General features: G+C 35.6%; 1 protein-coding gene across 1 annotated transcript in view; it reads right to left on the bottom strand.

The window, feature by feature from the left end:
* Positions 1–24,588, bottom strand: part of UGGT2 (UDP-glucose glycoprotein glucosyltransferase 2) — an 82,599-nt gene that overhangs the window by 33,187 nt on the left and 24,824 nt on the right. The window contains exons 10-23 of the mRNA XM_065629780.1: positions 24,363–24,423; positions 19,363–19,454; positions 17,796–17,946; positions 16,668–16,787; positions 14,939–15,024; positions 13,449–13,584; positions 12,087–12,218; positions 10,488–10,652; positions 9,924–10,047; positions 9,747–9,845; positions 7,842–7,936; positions 4,538–4,744; positions 3,070–3,201; positions 1,208–1,335 (exon numbers count right to left, since the gene is read on the bottom strand). Of these exons, the coding sequence (XP_065485852.1) occupies positions 1,208–1,335; positions 3,070–3,201; positions 4,538–4,744; positions 7,842–7,936; positions 9,747–9,845; positions 9,924–10,047; positions 10,488–10,652; positions 12,087–12,218; positions 13,449–13,584; positions 14,939–15,024; positions 16,668–16,787; positions 17,796–17,946; positions 19,363–19,454; positions 24,363–24,423 (1,728 nt within the window). The remainder of the gene's footprint in view (positions 1–1,207; positions 1,336–3,069; positions 3,202–4,537; positions 4,745–7,841; positions 7,937–9,746; positions 9,846–9,923; positions 10,048–10,487; positions 10,653–12,086; positions 12,219–13,448; positions 13,585–14,938; positions 15,025–16,667; positions 16,788–17,795; positions 17,947–19,362; positions 19,455–24,362; positions 24,424–24,588) is intronic.

The raw sequence follows: 24,588 nt of genomic DNA, 5'->3' as shown, positions 1-24,588 counted from the left end.
TCAAGTTTGCTTGGCCACACCTTTTAACTTTTTTGTATTTCTTATTAGAAATTCCTTAGAAACCTTAGTAGTTCTCTTTTGGTGTCACAAAATCATATTATTTGATTAAATATGTTTTGCCTCTCACTACGTAACTCCTTGATAGTTCTACCTCTTTTTGATTTTGTTTTTCTGGTGGTTATTCTCTCTGTTTTCCAGTCTTTCTAGATAACAGAAATGATACTTGGCACACAGAAAGTCAATAGATACTGTAAAAATAATATGACTTTACTCTCTTCTTTACACAAACTGGATCCTTAGATTAAAAGCTGGCTAGAACTCATCTTTACGCTTCTTCAATTAACAGACGTGTGAATGCTTTCTAGCAGGGTGGCAGGGCACCTCATCTGTCCGTGCCTCTGCAGGCTCCTTTTCTAACAATTCTCAAACACAATGAATGCACTTTCTTACTTCAAATATCAATACTCAGATATTACTGTGGTTTTAAGATGCACTGGATTTTATCATGCTTATTATTATTTGTTATAACTACTCTTAAGTAAACAAAACCTAGTAGAAATTGTTTCATTAGCTGCACTTGTCTCTTGGCTGTAAGTACAGTGAAAGCAGATAAAGTATTTGGAGTAACTCAGCAGAGCTGCACACAAGTTATGGGGCACACTGAAGACGATACGACTCTTTGGATAAGCAGCGATCTCACATGCTTCAGCCTCATCACACATACAACCAATGATAAAAAGGCACATATCTCTGGAATAACAGAGGCTGCCTTTTTTCTGCTCTGTGCTGTAGCAACGTGGTACCAAATAGGCTGCCAGCAGAAGGGTAAATGACACATGCAGCTGAAAACCAGCATAGAAAGTTTATATATACAGCAAAAAAACCATGTTAAATATAATAATTAGCCAAGCATGAAGGTGATACAAAGTCTGGCAGAGAAATACTAAAAACGAAACGTGCAACAGTCAAACCTCTCTACGAACAAGTACTCAGATGCTAAATAAGAAGACAGCAAATATATATTGCACACGAACAAAAAACACTAAGTGCATGTAGAGTGTATATATATAAGCATATAGCACGAAGAGTACTATGACTATATATTTGAACCTTTGTTCATATTTCCCATGCAAAAGGATTATTAATTTGTCACAGGCAATAAACAAGGCCCTATATCATAAAGCCTCAAAACACAAAAGAATGTTACCTTTTACTACTGTTTCCCATCTCTTTGACAATAGCTTTAATCTTTTCTGCTGAGGTACTGTATGTTATTTTTTCCAACAAATTAAAGTCTTCTGCATAAAATTCATTTTCATCTAAAGGACCCAGTACCTTAGATAGAGAAAAAAATCTTATTAAGTGTAGAATTTCCCAATAATGTTTCTTCTGTAAGCAAAAATATACTAATAATTTAAATGAATGCATAATATTCAATATGCAAACCCCAGCCCTATATAGATCAATATTATTGACTATATAGTACTACACTGTATAGTAACTATGCAGGATTGGGTTTTTACAGTTACATAATTACAGTTAATTATCAATCACAAAGAACAGCTGCAGTGGAAATATCCATAATATTTTTCATTATACCTACCTACGTAAAGAAGTACACTACTTAGAAATAATAAATCTCAGTTGAAGAAAAAGCTCTGTTAGGTACATTATTTTAAACTGAAATTAAAATAACTGTCTGCCTACCACACACTTTAGTTGTTTAATTCCATGAACACAATCTTAACTTCTTAAGGCTTCTCAGATGAAGCAGAATGGATACGAAGAGTAAAGGATAAGAAATGCAGGATATCCAGAGACAAGAAACAGAACTACTACTTTTTTATGTGTCTGAAGGAAAATACGGTGTCTTGACGTCCCAGAAAATAGCTTTGAGGGTGTTACTTGGATTTCCTGCTCCATAGTCTACCAAACTAAACTGAACCAAATCAACTTCAAGAGCCTCCAGGGCTCCCAGATGTAGAATGTGATGATGTAAGTTTGGCGCTGAATGCACACTTTCAGATAGATGACTATTATCAAATTGATCCAAGTATTTTTGAGGAAAGTATTTCCTCAAAACTTAATATAAGACATTATTTGAGGGTTTTTTAGGCACGGAAAACAGAAATAACCAGTTACAAAAGAAAATTGAATATTTAGTTATGGGGCTTTTACGTTAACACAAAAAAGCCAAGACAATTCTTTTGTGCTTCATCAACAAAAACACTTTCTGTGGGTTTGTCAGTGGTATTTCAGCTATAGCTCATAAGCCATTTAGGGTGCACAAGGGTAACTAAGAACACAACTTAAAGAGAGTTTCCAGTAATTAGATGCTAACATAGTATCACTATTTCTTTCTAATGGTGGAACAACACATACAAAAGACTTAACTCAAAGAGTAGTTTGTATAAATTGTATTTGTGACGAAAGGTATTGACTGTCATTAACAAGCACTAAATATTGAACCCAACTCCATATTTTTTAATCACAGTTCATCTATAGCCACACTGTAATAAAAGCGATTGGTTTAAGAATACATATACAAGAAATTCAAGCAGGAACACTATTATACTTTTATTTGATTATTACGAGTTAAGACCACAGAACAATTCGATATTTATGAACAATCTGGGTTTTTTCCTAAAAAATAAGAGCTTGAAATACTACCCCAATGAATGTAACTTACTTTTTATTATATGTGCAGTAGTTCATCCTATACCAAATGTGTAAAATGTAAGTAACTTCGGGATCAATATTCTTAAATATCATCCATCATACAGCAAATATGAACCTATTTAGAGAATTTTGTCTGTTGTTTAATTGGATTACCTCTTAAATAGCTGTAGGAATGACGTAAGTACATAGTAGCTTCAATGGAATAGAGCTAGTTAACAAATTAGTACGAAACAAAGTAAAAAAAATAAAGGCAAACGTTCATGCCACTCTCTACCAACAGGCTGAAAAAGTGGCAAGTCTATACAATGCATTTTCTTTAGCTTAGAACTGAAGTTCCAGGGAAAAAAGTACCTACAAAAAGACTGAGAGATAAGTTCATTTCTTTCTTACCCTGCCATTGCTCACAACAGCCATTTGCCCAGGAAGCAGCTTAAGAACCTCCTGGCAGAACATCTGGTGGGTTTTAATTATATCCAGTTCTAAAGTGTTGTACCTCTTCTCAAAAGTATCGTCATCCATTCCCTAAAGCAAAGGTGAAGTGTGAGATGATGGAATTATTCAGCAAAATTGTATAACAGCTCAGGTAAGCAAAGATTTTCTTCAAGTTACGTGGTGACCGTAAATCAGAATAAAGTAACAACCTCAGCTTCAGTGTAAGTACATGGCCAGTGGTGTGGAGCCACAGTCTCCCAAACAGCTCACGTGCAGTTTTTACCCTTGGGCAACTGTGAATAACCATGAGAGGAAAGCCAAGCCCGAGGTTAAACACGTTTTCTAAGACACAGCACACAGATACGTGAAAAATAAAATTCTTCGTTAACAACTGAACTGTATTCTCACCGTTAGGAAAAAGGTATAAAAAAAAATATCTGTACTACTCTAAAACTCAAACAGTAGTTTTAACCTGGTCATTGGATATGGCCTTAAACATGTTTTGGGGAAGCCAACATCATCCAGCAGGACACATAACAAACCAGTGTTCAAAGCGGGACGAATTTTGTCATGCACACAACAGCACTGTGCCTCACCTGTCAAAATTATCCTGCTATATTAAGCTCTAATGATATATATTTTTTTGTTAGAAATATACAGGCCAAATAAATAGATTCATTCAATACAATTAATATAAAAAATAAATCAGTAACATACATACATTGCTTAATTAGCTACCTCTATGTCTTCCAAAATTTATTAGACGATGAAATAAGAGCATGAGCCAAACCCGCTAATTTATTTTCCAATATGGTGCCAGAGAGTTCCCTTAGTCTTCCAAATCTTACTGTTTAAAAATACTACAATTTACAGGTCTTTCTGAAACAAAAAGTATAATTTGCAGCTGTTATTTGGTAATTCAGCACTACTCTGTAGTGAACTTTTTAATTTTTATTTTAAACCAATGAATTTTCATAGAAACACACCAGAAAAGGACGACCAGAAGTCTATAATGCTTGTCAACCTCAACCACTTCACCCTGTGCCTATTACTGCTCACAACAGCAAGGTATTATAAAAACAGTTACTTCTGAGGTCTTAATTCTTGACAAATATTAGTACTGTAAATTAAGAGAGATATTTGTTTATAAAAAACAACCCAAAATTAAAACCAAACTATGTATATCTCAACAATCCAGTATCCGTACTCTATATTTTTCAGTACTCTTGTATCTTCTTTCTTTAGAGAAATTCTCTATTCATCACACAAAAGTTGTCAAAAATCCAAATCTGCTTGAGTAGAAGCTGTATAAGGGTTAGAAACTTCACAGCATTTGGCCCAACACTGTGACTCTCAACAACATCTCCTTACAATAAAATATATGTAAAATGTAAAATAAAATAATTCTAATTTCGTTTGTACTCACTGGGGTGAGGAATTTAGTAATTTTAGTTCCAGCAGCAAGGGATTTTGCTGTCTCTTCCTTAGTGAGTTTACTTAGGAAACTTTTAATGTTGCTGTTGTTTTGGGTTAGAAAAGCAGCCAAAATTCCTCTTGCAACGGCTGTGTTATCTTCCTTTATTTTTGATGAAGGATTGTTCAAAACCCCAACTCGTGTATGACTGCTTGTTTTCTGCAAAGAAAAATACAGAATAACACACAATTTTACAGTTCCATCTGCTGTTACCTAATGTATTCATATCTATTATAGCTCTGTGAAATGCCCTTAAGTATTTAATTTTTTGCAACTGTCTTCAGAAAGCATGTATCAATGCCTAACTCAGAACTTCAAGTAGGAGTTGAACAATGCTATTAGTGAGGATTTACCTATTCTGTAATACATATTTTAAATCGATTTTTTTTAATAAAACAATTGCCTTTGAGCATTCTGCAGAAGTGTAATTTTAACAAAGGAGATACACAAGTGCTCATTTACAGACTTCAGAACTGGTTTTGTAGATGTTTTTCTATTTTTCAAAAACTATCAAACTAAGCACAAAATAAATACAAGAAAATGTATCCAATTATCATTTAAATCTGAATCAGCAGGAAAATCTTTCACTTGCTAAAACAGGTGATGACACTGAAATTTTACTAGAGAGAGTGATGATTCTAAGGTAGGATCAAATAGTGTCACTAACTGAAGAAAAGGGAAATGGACTCTTGCAGTAAAGAATACAAAAACAATGGATGAAACCACTAGCATTCAACATATTTAAACAGCAAACTTTAAATTGCAGCCCTTGAGAATAAAATTGTATTAAATAACTTATTCGAAAATCTTGAAAATGTGTAATTTAAACTGCTCCTGAGAAGCGTGCTCTCGCTGGGAAGAAGACAAGCAGCACACCAGGCTGCATTAGAGACACATGGTGAGCTGATCATGGGAAGTTCTTCTCCTCTACTCAGTACTTGTGAGGCTGCACTTGGGCTGCTGTGCCTGGTTTTGGTCCCCTCAGCGCAGGAAAGATGTTGAGATGCTGGATGGGCTTCAGCAAAAGGCTACCAAGATGGTCAGAAGCCTACAAGGAGGGACTGAAGAAGCTGGGCTTGCTCACTCTGGCAAAAAGGAGGCTACAGAGAACCTTTACAGCAACTAACAACTACTGAAGGGGGAGTAAAAAACAAGACGGAGCCAAACTCTTCTTGGCAGTGGCAAAGAGTATTAACGAGGGGTAATAGCCACAGATTTTGGCTTGGCAGATGTTAGGAAAAACTACTTTAGGAAGGCAGTGCAACATCAGAGCGAATTATCAAGAGAGGGGATGGAGGTGCCTCCTTGGAGATTTTTCAGGACTCCTTCAGGCAAAGCTACAGCTGACCTGATATAATGATGGCGACAGTCCCACTCTGAGTGGGAGGCTGAACTAGACCTCCAGAGGTCTCTTCTGGCCAAGACGTCTCTATCATTAGGGTTTTTTTTTCAAATGAAGTTAAGATAAACCAGTCTTTTTCAATATAATATTATTATAGATTATTATTTTTATACTTTAACCGGAACAGCTGGCCACTTCCCCTCCCAGATTCTTGCACACTTTTCTTCAAATGCTGATGGCAAGAGGTGTCTGTGCCAGTTCTGCACCTGTCAGAAATTCTACCAGACCTTAGCCCAATAGACAAAAGGGACTAGACGGCCAACAGTATCCTGGGGTACATTAGGAAGAGTGTGGCCAGCAGGTGGAGTGAGGTTGTCTTCCCCCTCTACTCTGCCCTGGTGAGGCTGCATCTGGAGAACTGCATCCAGTTCTAGGCTCCCCAGTTTAAGAAAGACAAGAAATTACTGGAGAGAGTCCAGCAGCAGGCTACAAAAATGATTTGGGGCCTAGAGCACCTTTCTTATGATGAAAGGCTGAGGGAGCTGGGGCTGTTCAGCCTGGAGAAGAGAAGGCCAAGAGGGGATCTTACCAATGCTTCTCAATATCTCAAGGGTGGGACCAGACTCCTTTCAGTGGTGCCCAATGACAGGATGAGGGGCAATGGGCACAGACTGAAGCACAGGAGGTTCCATCCAAACATGAGGAGAAACTTCTTTACTGTGAGGGTGCCAGAGCACTGGAACAGGCTGCCCAGAGAGGCTGTGGAGTCTCCTTCTCTGGAGACATTCAAAACCCACCTGGACACATTCCTGTGTGATCTGCTCTGGGTGAACCTGCTATAGCAGGTGGGTTGGACTAGATGATCTCCAGAGGTCCCTTTCAACCCCAACCGTTCTGTGATTCTGTGACTAGAAAGCACTACAGTATTTTTTAAAAGTGCATTGCTTTCTATGGTTTGGTCTCTGTCACAAAACTCAGAAATCATTAGACCAAGTAGTACAACTGGAAATAAGGTTTACCTACATCAAATCTGTGAATTAGAAAGAACATGCCTAGACTGTTCTCACTTCCTAGAGTTAGAAACTATGACATTTTCTTCACAGAAGGGGGAAAATAGTGAAACTGCAGCGAGAATATACCTGTCAAGCCTCGGTCACAGATCCAGCAGTCAGATAAATTACACATTTTTCCTGTAACAAGGACTTGTACTGCATATCCTTCCTTGCACTTTTTAAGCCTCTTTTTAGGACATATTTGGTATCACATGCTCTCTGCAACATATCCATTTTATAATTCCCTATTTCATTTGTGATTATTAAATCTAGGTGTTTTGCCAATTTCAGCCTAATTACTCTAAACTCCCCTGAACTGAGGGGTTTTTTCATTAATATTCACATGACATTTACTTGTATACATTCAATTCTATTATTAATACTGAAGAACTAAAAAATGAGCAAACTCAGAAATGTTGACGATCCTCCTAGCATACTAAAATACAAAAAATATTATATCTGTCATCACTTCATGGCCACGGTTATGCCATATGATACTGGAGAACCCTGCGTAATGGTTCACATCAACAGGCATTATCCTAACTTCCCTGACCCGGGTAACGTGCTAGGTTACCTCATGGGAGAAGGCCTGTAACTGGGAAGACATTCACCCTTTTAATAAACAGCATCATAGTTTGTCTCCTGTATCAGGTGTCCGTGAACCAAATGATCATTTACAGGTCTGTAAGATGCCATTGCTGTGGGAGAGTACAGCAAAATAAAAGTACAGTCTCTAAAGTCTGCACCTGACCCACAGAAAATATTGTTAAATCTTTATTTAAGAGTACAATTTCTGAATGTGCGCAGTGTTATTAGAACATATTCATAATACTTATTTTAATAAAAATTGCTAGAAACTCACCAGGTGTTTCAAGGCATTAGAAAGTAGTCGTCTCCCAGATGGCTTATCGAAATCCGCAATAATCCAGATAGTAACAGCATATAATGCATCTTCATCTGAAAATTAAAGATCATCTCGCTTTACATTGTGGGGAATCTTCTCACGAGTAATGAATAATGAATTAATTCTGATTGAGATTTTGCAGTCTATGTGTATGTTTGACTGCAGACTTTAAGACTAATCTTTTCCACATGAGAATCTTTTGCCCTCTGAATTCAAATAAAATTCTTAGGAGGTACTTTCTCGTGTTCATATGAGAGAATCACTAAAATAGCCAATCTATTCTTGTACCACTGAAACAAGATGGCCCTAAATAATAAGCTAACTCCAATTAGCAAGGCCTGCCTTACCAGAGGTTTCTTGTGAACATTTGACGGAGGCTGGTCATACAGCCAGAAATAAAAAGAATTAAGTAGTTACAAGAAAGCACGAGTTAGGCCATTCACTTTCCCTGGCAGCAAAGGGAAAATCCTTCAGCCAAAGGTGGGATAGAACTTATCAGGTTTGGACACAAACAGGAATATACCCAATACAGCCTAAAGAAAGTAAACTACAGTACAGGTGTATACACAGAAAATTTCCCTTTTCTTGATCTATACTCTCCTGTTCTTTATTCTTCATAAATGGGCAACGGTATATGAAAAATTCCGCAAAAATAACTGTAGAAGAATATCAGTCTACTCAGGTCTATCATATATCCTGTAAACGGTAATACATACAGATGGGATTTCACAAGGTTCTGGTGAGATTTTAGGAAGAGTTTATGATTAGGCATTGTTGGGGTCTAGAGAAACACAGTGGGGACGGAGATTTGAAATGTAGACTCCAGCTTAAAGGTTATAGGTTTTACACAAGAGATCTGAATCTTAGAAATGAGCCTACAGATTGAAAGCCAGTCATCATCTGACAACTAGCTGGGATGTCCCTGCGGCTGTAGACAGAGAATCAAATAGAGTCAAATCATTTTATTCTAAAGAAATGTAAGTATCAGGCATTTCTTTCTGATAACAGAATAAGTAAAAGCTATGTTAACATCACATAATAATTACTGAAACAATAGCACTTTGCTAACAGGGTAATTCTGTCCCTTGATGGACTGATGTAAATGAGCAGTTTTTAACTATCTACTCCTAGATGTTAACAAGGTATAGACTAATGTAAAATTCCATGCAGTATTATGTCCCCCCTGTTGTATCTATAATTTATTCTAACTCAGCGGGAAAGTACTTGCATATGCAATAAGAATATTTTACATCAAAAAATATTTTAAGTGTACAACAAAGCATGAGTTTTAGTTAAGATAAAATGTATGAGTGACAATCCATCAGAATGTCTGTATTTTTTTTTCTTTTCTATAGAAAGACAAAGCTTCAGATACCAAAATTAAACAATCAACTAGAGGAAAAATAATTAAGTGATACTGATTCCTAACAAAGAAGAAATAAAATAAATTATCTATTCAAATATGTAAATGCCTAATTTTGATATAGATATTACAAACACTATAAAGTCTTGGCTAACAGTCACTTGAAAGCTGAATATGCTCTCTTTAATAACCTCAAATAAAACTAAGTCAGTATGAAAACTGTTTTTGAAGCTGCAGAAGTCTTACAACACTTTTTAACTTCATGCCTGTAAAACGTTTAAGATAACTATTCTGTCATTATAATTATTTTTTAATTTATTATTTACAGTAATATTAGGATATGATCTGGCTTCTGAAAAAAGACATGGGCATATTGGAAAATTTACTTATTTACATAGGATCCTTGGGTTACTTGCTTACTTGACATATTTTACTAAGAAATTTCAATTGTAATACATATATACACACACATATATAATCCATACACAAAATTAATATACCCTTTTTTGTTAAATACTTCATATTGTCTGAAATTACAGCACTTTTGTCTTGTGAGTCCAAAAAGGAGAAAGTAGAGAAGTCTTCCACATCAAATGGAACTGCAAAATGTAAAACACAACATGTTAGACTTAAAAAAAAAAAATCGTAACGACAGCCTGTCTGAGAAAATTAGTTACCAGATGTGGATCTGAAATGTATGTATCTTCTTTCTGCTCCAAGAACAGTGGGGTTTACACGGGAAACTACATTGTGCTGATCCATAAGAAAATCCATTGCATTTATATGATCATTTAACAAACCCTGTAGTAAGAGAAAAAAGTTGAATTTGTACTTTTGTAGTTTCAAGACAAACACCAAGTATTTGTGAAACTTTTAACTGATCTTAAAGCTTCTATATATACCATATTATAGACATGTCAAGTCAAAAATGTATAACTATCACACAGATAATATTTCAGAATACCAGATACACATTTTTCAATGAACAACTGCAGTACATTCTCAGTTTCTGGTTGAAAAATTCTATATGATTACTATATGCTTAGCTGATTCTTCAGTTTTGTATAATCTAAATATACCGTTTCAAAACCAGACTGCAAACAAATGTGACTATGTAATTTTGGTTGTCATGTTATTAATTTCAAGCCATCTCATTATAAAAAAATTAATATATAAACATGACTCAGACTATCTGCTGCCAAATATTTCATCTTGCCTTCATTTGGAAATGTTAAACATACCATGAACGCTGCCCTCTGGAAGAACCCAGTGGCATCAATAATCCTCTGAAGAATAACTGTCTCCAACTCTGCAGCATCCATCTCTTCTCTGTTAAAGGGCACGCCATTAAACAGGGCTTGAGGCAACGGGCCCAGGCCAGTCTTTTTATAAAAGGTCGCTCCTGCCTGATCATATCAGAAATATCACAGGATTAAACAGACTGTGGCTGACCATAGCAAAACACGAAATGAATACCAAGAGACAATGAACTCTAATCTCCAAGTGCTATTCACTGTCACACCTCCTCACGAGTAGCAGGGACAAAGCGGGAAATGTCTGGAAACCAAACAGGGCACGTGGGACTCATTTCTCAAGTAGAATGACAGAAGACATTATGGATCTATATCCGGCGTTTTAAACTTTTGCTTTATCATTTTTCTGATAAATATTTTGGTTTGCTTAATATTCTGAGAAAAAAATATTAAGCAAAGAACACTGGAGAAGGACCTTGAGACAGTCATAGTTTGAGGTGGCTTGACGTAGGCCTTTTCCCCAAAGACAGCACCCCCAAAACCCTCAAAATGCTTTTATGTTCAGAAGCCAAGTCTTACTTAACAAGAAAGCAGAACGGGCTAAATTTTCCCCAAACAGAGAAAATGCAGTGAGGCAAACAGAAATGTATTGTAGGTGGTTCCCTGCTCCTATTCTATATCCTTTTATGTTTTCTTTTAGTGTCACTTTCAGGACGGCTACAAACTCTATTGCAGTATCTCTGTGTCCATCTTTCTGTCATCCCACCGTCTTCTCCCTGACCTTCACCACAGTCTCACAGTCCCTGCTTGTACTGGGCGCTTCCTCCTGGTGGGTCTCTGTCTATTTTTCTTCCTTTAATATTCTCAACAGGAAACTTTCCTCCCCTAAGTGTATCCAGCTTTTCCCAGGGCAGATTCAAACTGCCTTTCTATATGAAGCCTCCACGCAACTCAGTGAGGAACAAGCAACATAAGGCAAACAGCACCAGGTGCACCTTCTTGAAGGAACATAATAAACGTATGTAACAAATTTTTAAAGGAAATAAATAAAATGGACAGCATGTGTCAGAAATACAAGATTGTATAGATGGCATGGCTGAAGTTACATGAAGAAAAATGGTACTTTTATATATATTTTAGCAGAAAATTGCCTGCATAATCAATTTTAGATAAAACTATGTCTTCCCTATAGCCTTTAAATCAAAATCCATAGCCATCTTTCCCAGAGGGAACAAAACCAAAAAGCACAATTAAAGGAAAGAACGTTTTGCCCAAAAGAGAGACTTCAGCTCCTCAGCCAGAAGACACAGGTAAACAATTTCTGCAGTATGAGAGAGACCCCTTGACATGCTTATTAGAAAAACAGTTTGATATCTGATATACATACATTTTGATTTGATATAAAAATTTGACAGTGAGAGTAGTAATGCAGAAATCCTTTCAACATTTCCACTAATGCCTGAATGGTGGCTGAAGAAAAATTTCACTCAAAGATACTATATTTACTTGATTTAACATTTTGCAACCTTTCAGCTTAGCAATGAATTGCGCACTGCGATATTTCTTACCACATTGCTCTCAACATACCTTCCTCCCTTCGTCATATTCAGAATGAACACCTAGTATACTCTGAACGTCAGCGTGGGGGTATTCACTCCTAAGAACATCTTTCACATGATTTACTGTTAGAACATTTCCTTCTCTCACTTCATGGTACATCTGTAAAAATTGGAAAGAAGTAAAAGGTAATAAATTTTCAATCATAATTTAATAAAATTAATAACAGTAAATTAACAATAAAGTAAATATCTGTTTATAGTGCCGTAGTAATTTTTATATCAGTATACTTTTATATTGCTTTTACTGCTATATTGCAGGTTTTATATTGCTTTAGTAATTAGCAACATCACGCATATGCACAATTTTTCATAAGAGCACTGTTTTCATGTTGTGACTAATCTATTATTATACCTTTGGTCTAAATCTGAAGAGGCAAAGTACACTTACGTGAAAGAATCTAAGTTCTGACTATAAACTACCTGAATCTGTATGGGATGAATCCAAGCCTAAATTAGTCAGTGATACTTTTTCATACAGTGATAATTTTTCCTTACCAATGTTATTTTATTTCATAGCATAAGATTTTATTCCTTTCATCAAATAACAAAAGAAATTTGAAATGATTCAATCCATTTATTTTCATATGAGGAAGAGTACATTTCTTTCTATAGCCCTGAATAGCTCAAATCTGTACTTTATTGATTCTACTTTTGTTATCTTTTAATTATATTTATCATCCCTACCTTTTTATATTACAAAACAAAGTAAACAGAGGAACACAACATTTCTAAAAGCACACTAAAAATTGATATTTTGTGATCTGGTCATGGATAATAATAGTCATGCATGCATGTTAGCTCCTAACACTTCTGGATTTCTATTTCTCTTCCAAGGTACTCCTAGTTACTACAATTCCTTTCACCTTAAGCTCTCTGAGTTTGTCCACGACATTAGTTTCTAGGCACTGAACAGAATAATAGAAAACAAAAGTAAGAAAAAATGTTATGTATTAATATTAAAATGCCTGTACGCCAGGAGATAGAGAACATCAAGGCAGGCACATTATGTTAACACAAATAATACAGAATCATATTTCACAAGAATATACTGAAAGCTGTAAGGGATGCATCTACCTTTTTACATTGTTGAAGAAAGCCTGTAGATAGGTAAAATGACAAGAGCAAGTTGGTTCCCAGAGGAGGAAAATATTTCTGCAAATCATTGTATAGCATATCAATGCTATACATGTTTTTAATACTTTCTTTCCATGTAAACTAAATGCAAATGTATCCTGTAGTCACAAGGTAGCAAAATCCTAACTATATAGAAAAGTAATAAGTTAAAGGAAAAAAAAAGAAAAAGGAGGTGATTTCTTGTGAAAGAACTAACATTAATTATCGAGGTAAAGGCTTGAAAGGTGTCAGATTCCTCTGCAATGTAATTAAAAGTTCTCCAAAGAGCTATTCCAGCATCTTCGTTTCCATCAATTTCTTGTTTTGTACTTAAAATGAAAACAAATCCGATTCTATAAGCAAACAAAAAGAGATCATACATTTTAAAATGATAGCTGTTTCACACACATTCTAGTACCAACAGAGAAGAACAAGATGTTTGCATTCAAGTCATCAGTCCAGCATGTAGGCACAAAAAGCTGACAGTAATTAATATTTCTGGGAGTCATTAGGATTTACCCACAGCTGTTTCTTTCCTCATCTGATCAAAGGTTATGACATTGTTTATGTTCCTGCCATCATCTCTTAATCTTGAGCTTTTGTTTTAGTCTGAGCATCATCTTTTATTTTTCCTGAAACAGGTGTCTTAAGTAGCTGCATATGGTCATGCTGGGGTCTTGATGCCCTGTCATTAATACGTGCCATTCTTACTAGCCTTTCTCTTGCCTGTTTTACATTGTGAGTCTTCTCCACCCTTCCATTGCAATTCATTCTCCATTCACAGCAATTTTAACACATGTACTACAATTCCCTACATTTCCATTACATGAAAAAAAGCCCTAGAAATATGAGGCTTGAGAAGGAAAAAAACCCAACAACAACAAGAAGAAAACTCCTAGTGGAGGCGGTATTTTGATATGGTTCTCATGACAAAACCCTGGACTGATCAGGCCATAGAGCATGAAATGTAACTGGGATTTGATGTTCTACAATAGCAGTGGAAATTCAAACCTAAATGTCTGTCCATACAAAACATTTTGATTAAATTGAGCGCCATCATCTGCACATGTAACTCATGAATGTTTGGCTGGATCTAGTTCAGACGCCCTTCTCTTCTTTCATAAGCCAGGGAAATAAACAGGCACTTCTGAGAGTAATTCATTTTTTTTCTTGAAGTAGGCATCTCAGATCAACCAGATTCTTCCTCAGAAGTGTCTTTTGCTCTCAGGTGATGACTGTTCAGACTCAGACAACTAAGTTTTAGAAATTCAAGACTTGGTGAGGATAATCTTGCTTTGACCTTTAAGTATTTACATAAAAACAAAATTAGGTAAAGCAACCTCAATTCAAAGAACTAATTCAAAAATGCCATCAAATAATGTTTTACTTACAGAATATTTTGCTTAGAATACACCTTCACACAGGCATCCAGTGGGACTATTTGACAAGATAATTTTTTTATCAGACTTTTGCAGTTCATTTTCCACAAACTCAGGCATGCTATCTCTTGCAACCTATTTGCCTAAGAATATTTAATACCTGAGTAACCTTAGCACAAGTGGGTAACCAATATGTCTTATTAGGATGTTGTTGCACTGGTCTTCATTTGAATTCCCATCTTTGCCTAGCAAAACAGAAGATGAAGAAGAAAAAAAGGAAAGAAACCTTCTTTTAAGACTCTCCTTTAAGACTTTCAGTTTTCCTTACCTAAGTGGTACGTTATGATGATAGAATAATTCTGCCAGTTTCATATAATCACCTGTATCTTCTTGGACAGGATCAACAAAAAGCACCTAAGAAAATAAAACATATTATACAGCCAATATTTATTCTTGAGGTCTGTTTTTATTTTTTTCAGACATTAAAGATAAGAACAGATAATTCCAAAGGACATGTGCACCCCAACTGTTTTCAATTTCCTAGAGCATTCATTGTAAGAACACATTAAGAGTATAAATGAAAATAACTTCAGAAATAATGAGTTTGGACCAAATACTGAAAACAGGATTTAACTGTCTATTGAACTTCAAACCAAGTGATATCACTACACTCCTTTGAATGACTGTGCCAATATTTGTTTTTACTAATGAACTTGATATTTAATTAAAAAGGATCTAATGTTGATTTTTTTTTATTACTTCTTTCAACTAACTCTCTCCTGTTGTGAAAACCAAACTAAAATAAACAGAATATATTGACTTAAAACTTTAATCAAAAAATGGAGCATTGTGACAGAATTCTTCCTTCCAGTCTCACATATCTTTGTATTCACTCTTTCATTTATTGTAGATTGAAGTGTAAAATCAGACCTTTCAGGCACGCACAGAATCTAAAACTGAGATCTGTCTGCATAAGCAGATTATCCTTATGCAGATTTAATTATGACATTAGTACCTTATTTATTCAGCTTTGCACTGCAGCCCCCCTTAGAATTTATCATAATTTTGCTAGAGCTGCTGAAATGCAGCAGAATAATTCTTAAAATTTTGAACACTCCCTCCCTCTCAGATTATAGTTAAATGATATGTTGCAGATTTCTATAATATAGCTGTTATATACATCTATGCCAATATTAACTTTGGCTACATATTGCAGACTACTTCGTATTACACACATCTTGTGCTTCATTACAAACCCACATTTTTTTTACTACATATTGTTTGTATTTTGGTTGTCGTTTTATATACACTGAACTTCATGTCACTTGGAGTGACAATATCAGTGGACAAGCAAAGAGCTACTGATGTCACCTATCTGGATTTCTGTAAGGCTTTTGATGCAGTTGCCCAGTATAAAGAAAAGATGAACAGCTTGTTTACAAAGCCTGAAAACCAAGTAGTACATGGGAATTAAAATACTGCTTTTTATGGCAGCATCTAAAGAATATCTCAATTAATTGAGCTTGACATTCACAGGTTAACAGTCCTGAGAAATCAATCAGCTGTATAAATAGTCTTCACCTATGCCCTCTCACTACTACAGATTTCGAAGAATTTAATTTGATGACGTAGTCCTGGATATGTCCACTGTCTTTGCCTTTTGTTACATGGCCAAACATACAGAAAAAAGTCATATATATATATTTACGGCCTGATTAGAAAATAAGTCCAGGTTACCAAGAAGGTCTTTTTTGTAGAATGTAAAATTTAACATTATTTATACTGTTGGGAACATTTCATAGAAATAAACCACTTCATCAAGAATAGATCTGTCACAGTCAACAGATAAAAGACTGACACATCACTTCTGGAAATCAGACTAATCATCACATATGAGTCACTAAACAAAAAGATTTTAAGTACTATTGCAGATCCACATAGAAAACATGAAATTTAACCTACGTAAATAACGAATAGAGCATGTGTATTTTTCAATAAATTGTCTGTCCACATATTAATACAGACGCCATGCAGAAAACTAAGTTCTTCAAACTTACCAAATTATATAAATTGCGTCTAATCTGCTGTATAACTCCGGGAAACGTGGGCTTTAGCAGTTCCTGATAGCTCGCAGGCCATGTGCTGTAGCTGTGATCTTGTTCTATATTATTAACCCACTAAAATGAAAAAGTCAGCCATTTAAAAACCATGTATTAACCATTGAGTAATATATACATATAAAGCTATTTTAAAACACATGGAAAGTCTGAAAAGAACAAAGTGTTTTGTCTTCTTTTTGAAATAGTGACAGAAAATAGAAAAAAATATATTCATTTTAGAAGCTGTTTCAATCAAACTGTTCAGGTTTTCTATTTGCAGTACAGAATAAAACTAATAGACGGAAATGGAAAAAAGACTCTTTGTACTTTGTATCAAGATGTGAATAAAAGCATTTTTTAAGCATGCAAACTACTTTCACAATACAAAGGTCAAACCAACACATCACACAGATAAGTATGTAACACAGCATAATCAACTTGTAAACCAAATACACTGTTTAGCTATAACCCACAGCAGCACTTCATATATATCAAAATAACCCAAGTAATTCATATATGGCCAGTTTGTTCTTGTAATGTTTTCTGTGCAAGCCTGCCTATACTTGGAAAACAGAAGAGTGAAATATGGTTCTTTCAGGTGAAGAAAATTAGTATTTTAGCTGCCTTTTTCACTGGCCTAGAACCTTTGAAAACTCCATAAACTTTGAAACAGAAGGAAAAAAAGTAAAGTCATTGGACAATTCAAAGCAAAATATTTAAGTTCTCCACAATTGCATTATCATACCTTTAAAGTACATTCAGCAGTCTTGCACAATACAAGGGTATTACATAGCTAGATTGATTGCTGTAAAGACAAATTCTATACCTATGAGTGTGCAACCACCCCTAGATACATTCCTCTTTTCTTTTAAATATCCTACATCTTAAAATTTTAATAAGATATAGGCTAGAGAAAATTACTCCTTAAATATATTGAACACCTACCACCCTCCAAAATACTTTACACTGCTTATTGAAATAGGGTTTTATGTCTCGTATTTTAATTACACTACAAAAAAAGATAGGCCGTCTTGTACATAGTACAAAATATGCAACGTTTAAATAAATAATTGTTTAATTACTCACTTTTATCGAAGAGTGACGAATATCTAGCGCGTAACTGTCATCTTTAGGATGTATATGCAACCTCATAAATTTACTCAGGATCTCCTCTTTGATTCCAAGTTCATGAAGGCCATGCATCGCTTTTCCTTCCAGTCTAAGAGTCTCTAAGATACTTTTTCAGGAAGAAAAAATGCATAATGTCTACATAGAACTCTTGTCACGATATAAAAACAAAAAAAATTTCAAAGACTTAACACAAGGATGGTTTTTAGTATTAAAAAGTTTTTATGTTATTCTGCAGTCGCATGTTTAAACCAAAAATCAATTAATAACACCACACTTACGCATCTCCAAATTATTTCAAAACAGAATTATAAAATATTACACAAGTAATACGAAGCTTTGCAAGTGTGTAGAGAAGCAGGCAGCAAGTGACAGAGGCACAGATAAACCCTAAATCTGCATCACAGCGGAACCCCGAAAACAGCATGGAGGAAACACATTGCTGTTCTTCTAACATTTTCCCAGGAGACCCAGCAGGACTCTCTAATATTTGTTGCAACCTGAAAATTCAATATGAAAACTGAAAAACCTGGTAGAACACAACAGGCAAGATTTTCTGAACACCTTTACTTCTATCTTGCTTCATTTTGAGTTCTCTCTATTCTGAAAAGTTTATTTTAAATTATATTGAAATTAAACCGAGCGCTAGCATTAAAAAGTGCTATTTTTGCACCAGTATCAAAAGAGATGCAAATGACTCCATCTCAAAACTCTGGCTGAGAAAAAAATTAAGTAAAAATTGCAAGTATCAATGCTAAAACCCAACAGCTTAAGAATATCCATGAAGGAAAAAAGACGACATTTTGAGTTAAAAAATAGAAAAGAAGAAATTGTAGACTTTGACAAATGAAAAAAACCTCAACCTTAGCATCAGTAGATTTACTGACAGTTCTTAGGTCACCAAGGATGATTTATAAGGAGTCATGCCTGTGCTGCTGTTGACAACATACAGAAGAATGCAAGGGAAACTGTCTACAGTTTATGAGTGCTTGCATAAAAGAGGCAAGTCACACCCCAAATAATTATACTATAATTACAAAATTGGAAGAAGATTTCTTATACCAAAAAGCGGATTAGTTCTGTATTAGCAGAACTTCTTATAAAAGGTGGCCACATACAGACTCACAAGCATGACGAAAATAACCCAAGGTGTTGTGTATCTAAATTCAATGCCTGCAATTTTTTTTTCAATTAATACAGATGTGAAAGCATTTAACTTACATTTTTAAGTGCTTTCCCTACCTTTTTATATATACATGTTGGATTCCTTCTATTTCAAAATTAATTTCACATGGTAAGTTAAATTACAAGCAAATTATAAAATGTATTCAAAGTGAAAATACTGTTGTCAACTACTTATACAATGTGCATATTCAAAATAAACCCACTGTAAACCAGTACTCCCTTTATTAGAGCACTTCCCGGCCCCCAAAACGCAACAGATGAGATTACTTATCACCATGAGCACAACTCTTGCAGTATAGTTCATAATTCTATAATTTTCAAATAAAATACACCGTCTTACCTAAATGGATCATGAAAATCCAGGTCAATATGAAGGCCATTTACAAATAAACGTGCTTCTCCAGGTTGGATTCCAAGTATTTCATGAAAATGCTTAAAAACAAGAAGTACCGCTAACTTACTTAGGTATATGTCAACACTCACATACACATACGGATATATAAATAGATAAAAGTTTAAGTAATTCTACACAACAGACACATTGAATCTCTTCCACATAATTTCTTCTTTCAGCTGAGTTGGTAAAAATATTGACAGCATACTTCTATTAGTGCTATTTAACACATTTTCAACACTTAAAACAAATCCAAATTAAAATAGTTGATAATCCCCTCCAAAACAACCTATGCTGTCCCTACATGTACAAGGCGTACACAAGAACACATTCTCACTGTCTGCCAACAGAAAGTGAAAATAAACACACAGAAATTCAGCTCATAGGTTTTTGAAAAATTACCCCCAGTGCACTCCTTGTATGTATCTATTCACTTCCAAATGGAGATCAAAGGAAGACTCTACATGTGTCCTTCTGGCCTCCACTTGAAACTAGCTTCTCAATAGCTTCAAATCTTTACAATTCCAAAAATGCGTGGTCACAATTGTTAGGGGGAGATAGGAAAGACAGACTAGAAACACACAATCTCACCTACCAAAGAGGCCTTGGGAAAAAAAGCCCAAACGCACACCAGAAAAGGACAGCATATCCTTGACTTTGCAAAGCAGAAAAAAAAAATCCACAATAAACAAATACAAGAGGAAGGGTACTTAGAGAGTAACTTATGCCTTATCATTTTATTCCAGAGAGCTGTGAGGCACCACACTGTTCAATCTACAGTGGCTGAAGCAAGACAAATAACAGGAGCAACAGCAGCGGTTTATTCCAACTCACCCCATGAGGAGCAGTCAGATTTCCAGATCTGTCTTAATTCCCAACAGAGGAATGGAAAGCACCAAAAACAGGCAGAAAAAAAGCAAGCTGAGAAAGATTTTTTTTTTTTTTTCCATTTAGCTCCCACTTGCTGAACAAAGGAAGTGTGAACAAAAAGCACACTTAGAGCAAGCAACTCAGACTGTGTACATTACTCCACTTATGAGCCTGTCACTGAAGAAATGAGAAAAAACATGGGACATTTAAAGTTCTATTATTCTTTTTAAGCAGTGTGGTTACTTTCACAGTTAAACACAAGTAAACTCAAAGCTAACTGGTTTGTGACATTATAAGTGCAACCCCACATAAATGAGACAAGAGTGCACTTGAAGTTCCTTGTAACCCACCAGATCTGCATATTACTCATAATTAATTGAAAAGGTACCATATTCCTTAGTATATATAAAAATTTTCACAACCCGAAGCACAACGGATATGCATAATGGCACCCAATATCAGTGTTTGAAAGGGAGGGCACTCCATAAAGGAAAAATGCAGCTGTGATAAGCCTGAGCCTAACAGAATTTTTATGAAACCTGCCCTTGACCTTGAAAAACAGCTTTTGAAATTGGTGAATTTAATTTATTCTAATGGTGTAACCTGAACTTTGCAGTGCTTTCACTGATTTTTTTGTATGTAGATTTACAAAAGAATAATAATTACTTATGTTTGTTATTATATAAAGTATCTAAACACATATATTCAAACTCAGATACAATGTGAAGACTGTAGTGGATCTTGGGGGGGGGACTGCATCACACTAATGCTAGGAAATAACCAGAAAGCCTTTTAAAAAAATCCTTAGTTACAAACATTTTAGTAGGCATCTAAAAAATGGATGTCAGTGGGCCTGTCAAAAATAAGGAGCATAAATGCATAGCAGTAAGTTTCCTGTGGTTGGATAAGGGGAGGGAAAAAAAAAAGATAATTTAATTACTTTTCTAATTTATAAAACTTTGTTCCCAATCTTATATTCATCTAAATTATAGAAACGTTTTTTGGTATGTCCCAAAACTCAGTACAGAAGAGGAAAGACATCTTTATAATAACTGCTGCTTTGGATTACTCCGGGCCAAGTGCAGGACTTCATCTTTATCTTTGTTAAACCTCATGCAACCATTAAAACAAAAACTAGAAGTAGCAGCTGGTGTCTGACATTTACATTTTCGCTACCACAGCTTCACACAGAAGGTCTCACTTTACACACCCCTTCTAAGCAGCCAAACTTCAGACGTCTGATAATGCCAAGTGCCCTTGCAGCAGGTGAAATTTCTGATCATTTTACCTACACGGTTTGATCCTGAGACAAAAGCAAAATAGGCAGAAGGGACAAAAGAAAATAGCCAGGCACACAGGGATGAGACTCCTCTATCCCAGCCAGAGAAGCACCCGAAGTCCCGGCTATACCTGAAATTTTTCTGTAGTTAGCAAATCCACTTCTGATTACAGTTTTAATTCCAGTGTTGTGCCACTAAGTACTGTGACCGCAGAAAAATCACCTCAAATGCCACTGGACTCTGGGAGCGAACACTAAATGTAAGAGGATTACAGTCACAAGAAATCTCACCAGCATCCTTCAGGGGCTCTTGTGCAGATCTTGTGAGATCAGCTGGAACAGGCCCTCTCCCAAAAGCACTGAAATCACCATTTAGGATGAGAGGTCTCTCACCACTACTGAAAGCTTACTGGTCATTCCTATAAGCCCTGGTCATAAAAATCCTCACACTAACTAACGTGGATGCAAGAACAATGACAAAATTACCAGCCACTGGATATTGAAATGGGAGTTTAAAAGGTTTTCAAACTCTTCAGTACTGCAGAATGAGGAGAGCAGAGCTGAATCAGAGCTGAGCCTGATGATACAGTGTTGATGCTAGGCATTTCATTACTCTAAAGAGCATCCATTTGCCTTAACGACTTTGATGGAAGGAGTGGTTAGGCATTCAAGACTAGAATTTAATACTAGTAATACTCATACAGTATTTTCTTGCTAAACTGTCGGCAAATTACTGCACTGGAAGTTGCGAGTTGTGTTTAATGAGATTTTACTTTTATCTATAGCAGTTGTCTATTTCTTAGTTAGGTATCAATTCATTACATCTAAATCATCAAGATGTCTTTCAACTTTTAATACCTTTATTTCCTCCCATTGCATTTCCCATTCGACTTTCATTATCTGGAGAGGGAATCATCCAGTTACGCACAGCATGAGGTCACACCGCTCCTGCTGCTAGATGGATGCACTGCGACTCAAGAATGCACATGCCAATTTATTGTGCTCCAGCAGCAGTGTTAAGGAAGCTTCTCTACTTTTGTTCAACAGATTTGAGCTTTTACCTGCTTAAAGGCTGTAGCCTCAGATAGGAGATGCAGTATGAAATTTAAACTTAGTCTGATAGGTGCCTAAGATCCTGTTATGTTAATGCATATAATACAGTCACGGAATCACAGGAGTGATTCATCCCACCCACCACATCAATATCCAGTGTCATTTGTTTCAGGATAAGGCATCTTGGACTGGAAAGTACGGGTCAGGCAGAAAGGAATAGATGCCCCAGTGGACACATCTGCCAGAGCTGTGTGGCCATCTTGGATAGCCTGTGGCATCTCAAATGACATCAGAAGTCCAGGTTCAGGCAACTCAGCCATGCCCCACAAAACAACCACTGAGTGAGCTAAACTGGTTTTGATGCCCACTGACTGCATCTCCATTGTCATAACAGGAGTTTAGACACCACATAAAAGTGTCTAAACACAGACAACTTCATTTCAAACCAAATATTAGTTACTTTTACTAATCCTTATAATTAGTAATAATAGCCATTTTAATTCCTTGTATACCTTTACTTTTTTTTTTGGGGGGGGGGATGGAGGAGTAGTTTTTGATTAAGCAGTTTTTGAATTTTGTGTTAACAGAGATGAGATTTGAGAAAGACAAAAAAAGCCCTACACAATTGTTTGTATAACTGTTTACAAGGATGTGACACTTGAATCTGCCACTGTTTGGGCATGAAATACTCAACACTGGAAAGCTTAACTTTACTCTCGTGTGGTGGAGAGCTCTAACACATTGATGTGAAATTTTTGCTACAAGGGAGACGACAAGGTCTTGATGAGAAGGCTGCATCAGTGCAACAGGGACATGGTTTGCTTTTGCTATTTTGGAAGGCGAAAAACTGGAAAGGCATTTCCCTGGAGATGCTAGTCTTGGCAAGGCAAGAGGCAAAGGCCTGAATTGCATAAAAAGCAAAATGATAAATGGAAATGTTGCAAAAGTAAAGGAGTGCAATAAGTAAGAAATAAATCCCTTTTACTATGGTGGTTGGTCAGTCTTAACACCATATGAAAATATATGTTCTGAAGATCGAGATTAAGGACAGTGCTATGGATGTCATTTCATGTGAGCAGTCCTAAAATCAAACATTAGCCACCATGGTTTAACACTCAACTTGAAAGAAAAAATTTAAATGCTGAACTGAGAAAGAAAAAATTGACACAGATGTCACAAACTCTACAAATGCTAAGTGGCATCTTATAAACATCTCAGATCAGTCAAAATCACCTGAACAATGACTCCTCACGTAATACCCAAAAGATGCAGTGCATCAAGGATGAAAATAAATCCACCATCTACTGCAGATGATGTTTGAAATACCTTGCAGAATAGTTGCACGTGCCATTCTGAGAATGTGGAAAGCTCAAAGCTCACCTGTGCTGACCATAATATAAGCAGCAGACCCAGATTCAACACCAAAGCTCTAAAAATATCAACTGATACCCATTTTGCTTTCATAGCACACACTTTATGACTGAGCATAACACTCTGTAAAAATTGTTTGTCCTTGCCTAATTCTGTAAAATGAGAAGAGGGGAAGGAAAAAGTACCAAGAACAACAGAAAGTGAAAAATTTGAATTGCTTATTTCAATGTTATTTATTTAGTAAAAGATGTTTAGAGCAATGAGCTCTTTTTCTGTGATAGAAACTATGTGGAAATTGCTACACTAATAAGAATCTCCAAAAGCAGTAGTATGATAGTAACTCAAATGACCACTTGAAAAAATAAAAACAAACCTTCTGATTTTCTTCTATTTCACTTCGCATTTTCTGGTCTACAGGCACTCTGGTCAGTGATCTGTAAAAATAAAACTGGTATCACTCAACCACTGTATTTTTTAAAATGCATTAAATAATGTTATTTTAATACCATATCAAATGCACTCTACTAGAAGAATGCTGTAATTAAGACTTAAAAAGAAGAGTAATGCAGTGTCATAAGTATTTTATTTTCAAAACAAAT

The sequence above is a fragment of the Caloenas nicobarica genome, chromosome 1, assembly GCF_036013445.1.
Source record: "Caloenas nicobarica isolate bCalNic1 chromosome 1, bCalNic1.hap1, whole genome shotgun sequence".
NCBI lineage: Eukaryota > Metazoa > Chordata > Aves > Columbiformes > Columbidae > Caloenas > Caloenas nicobarica.
Note: the sequence above shows the minus strand (reverse complement) of the source record. Positions and strands in the feature narration are given on the sequence as shown.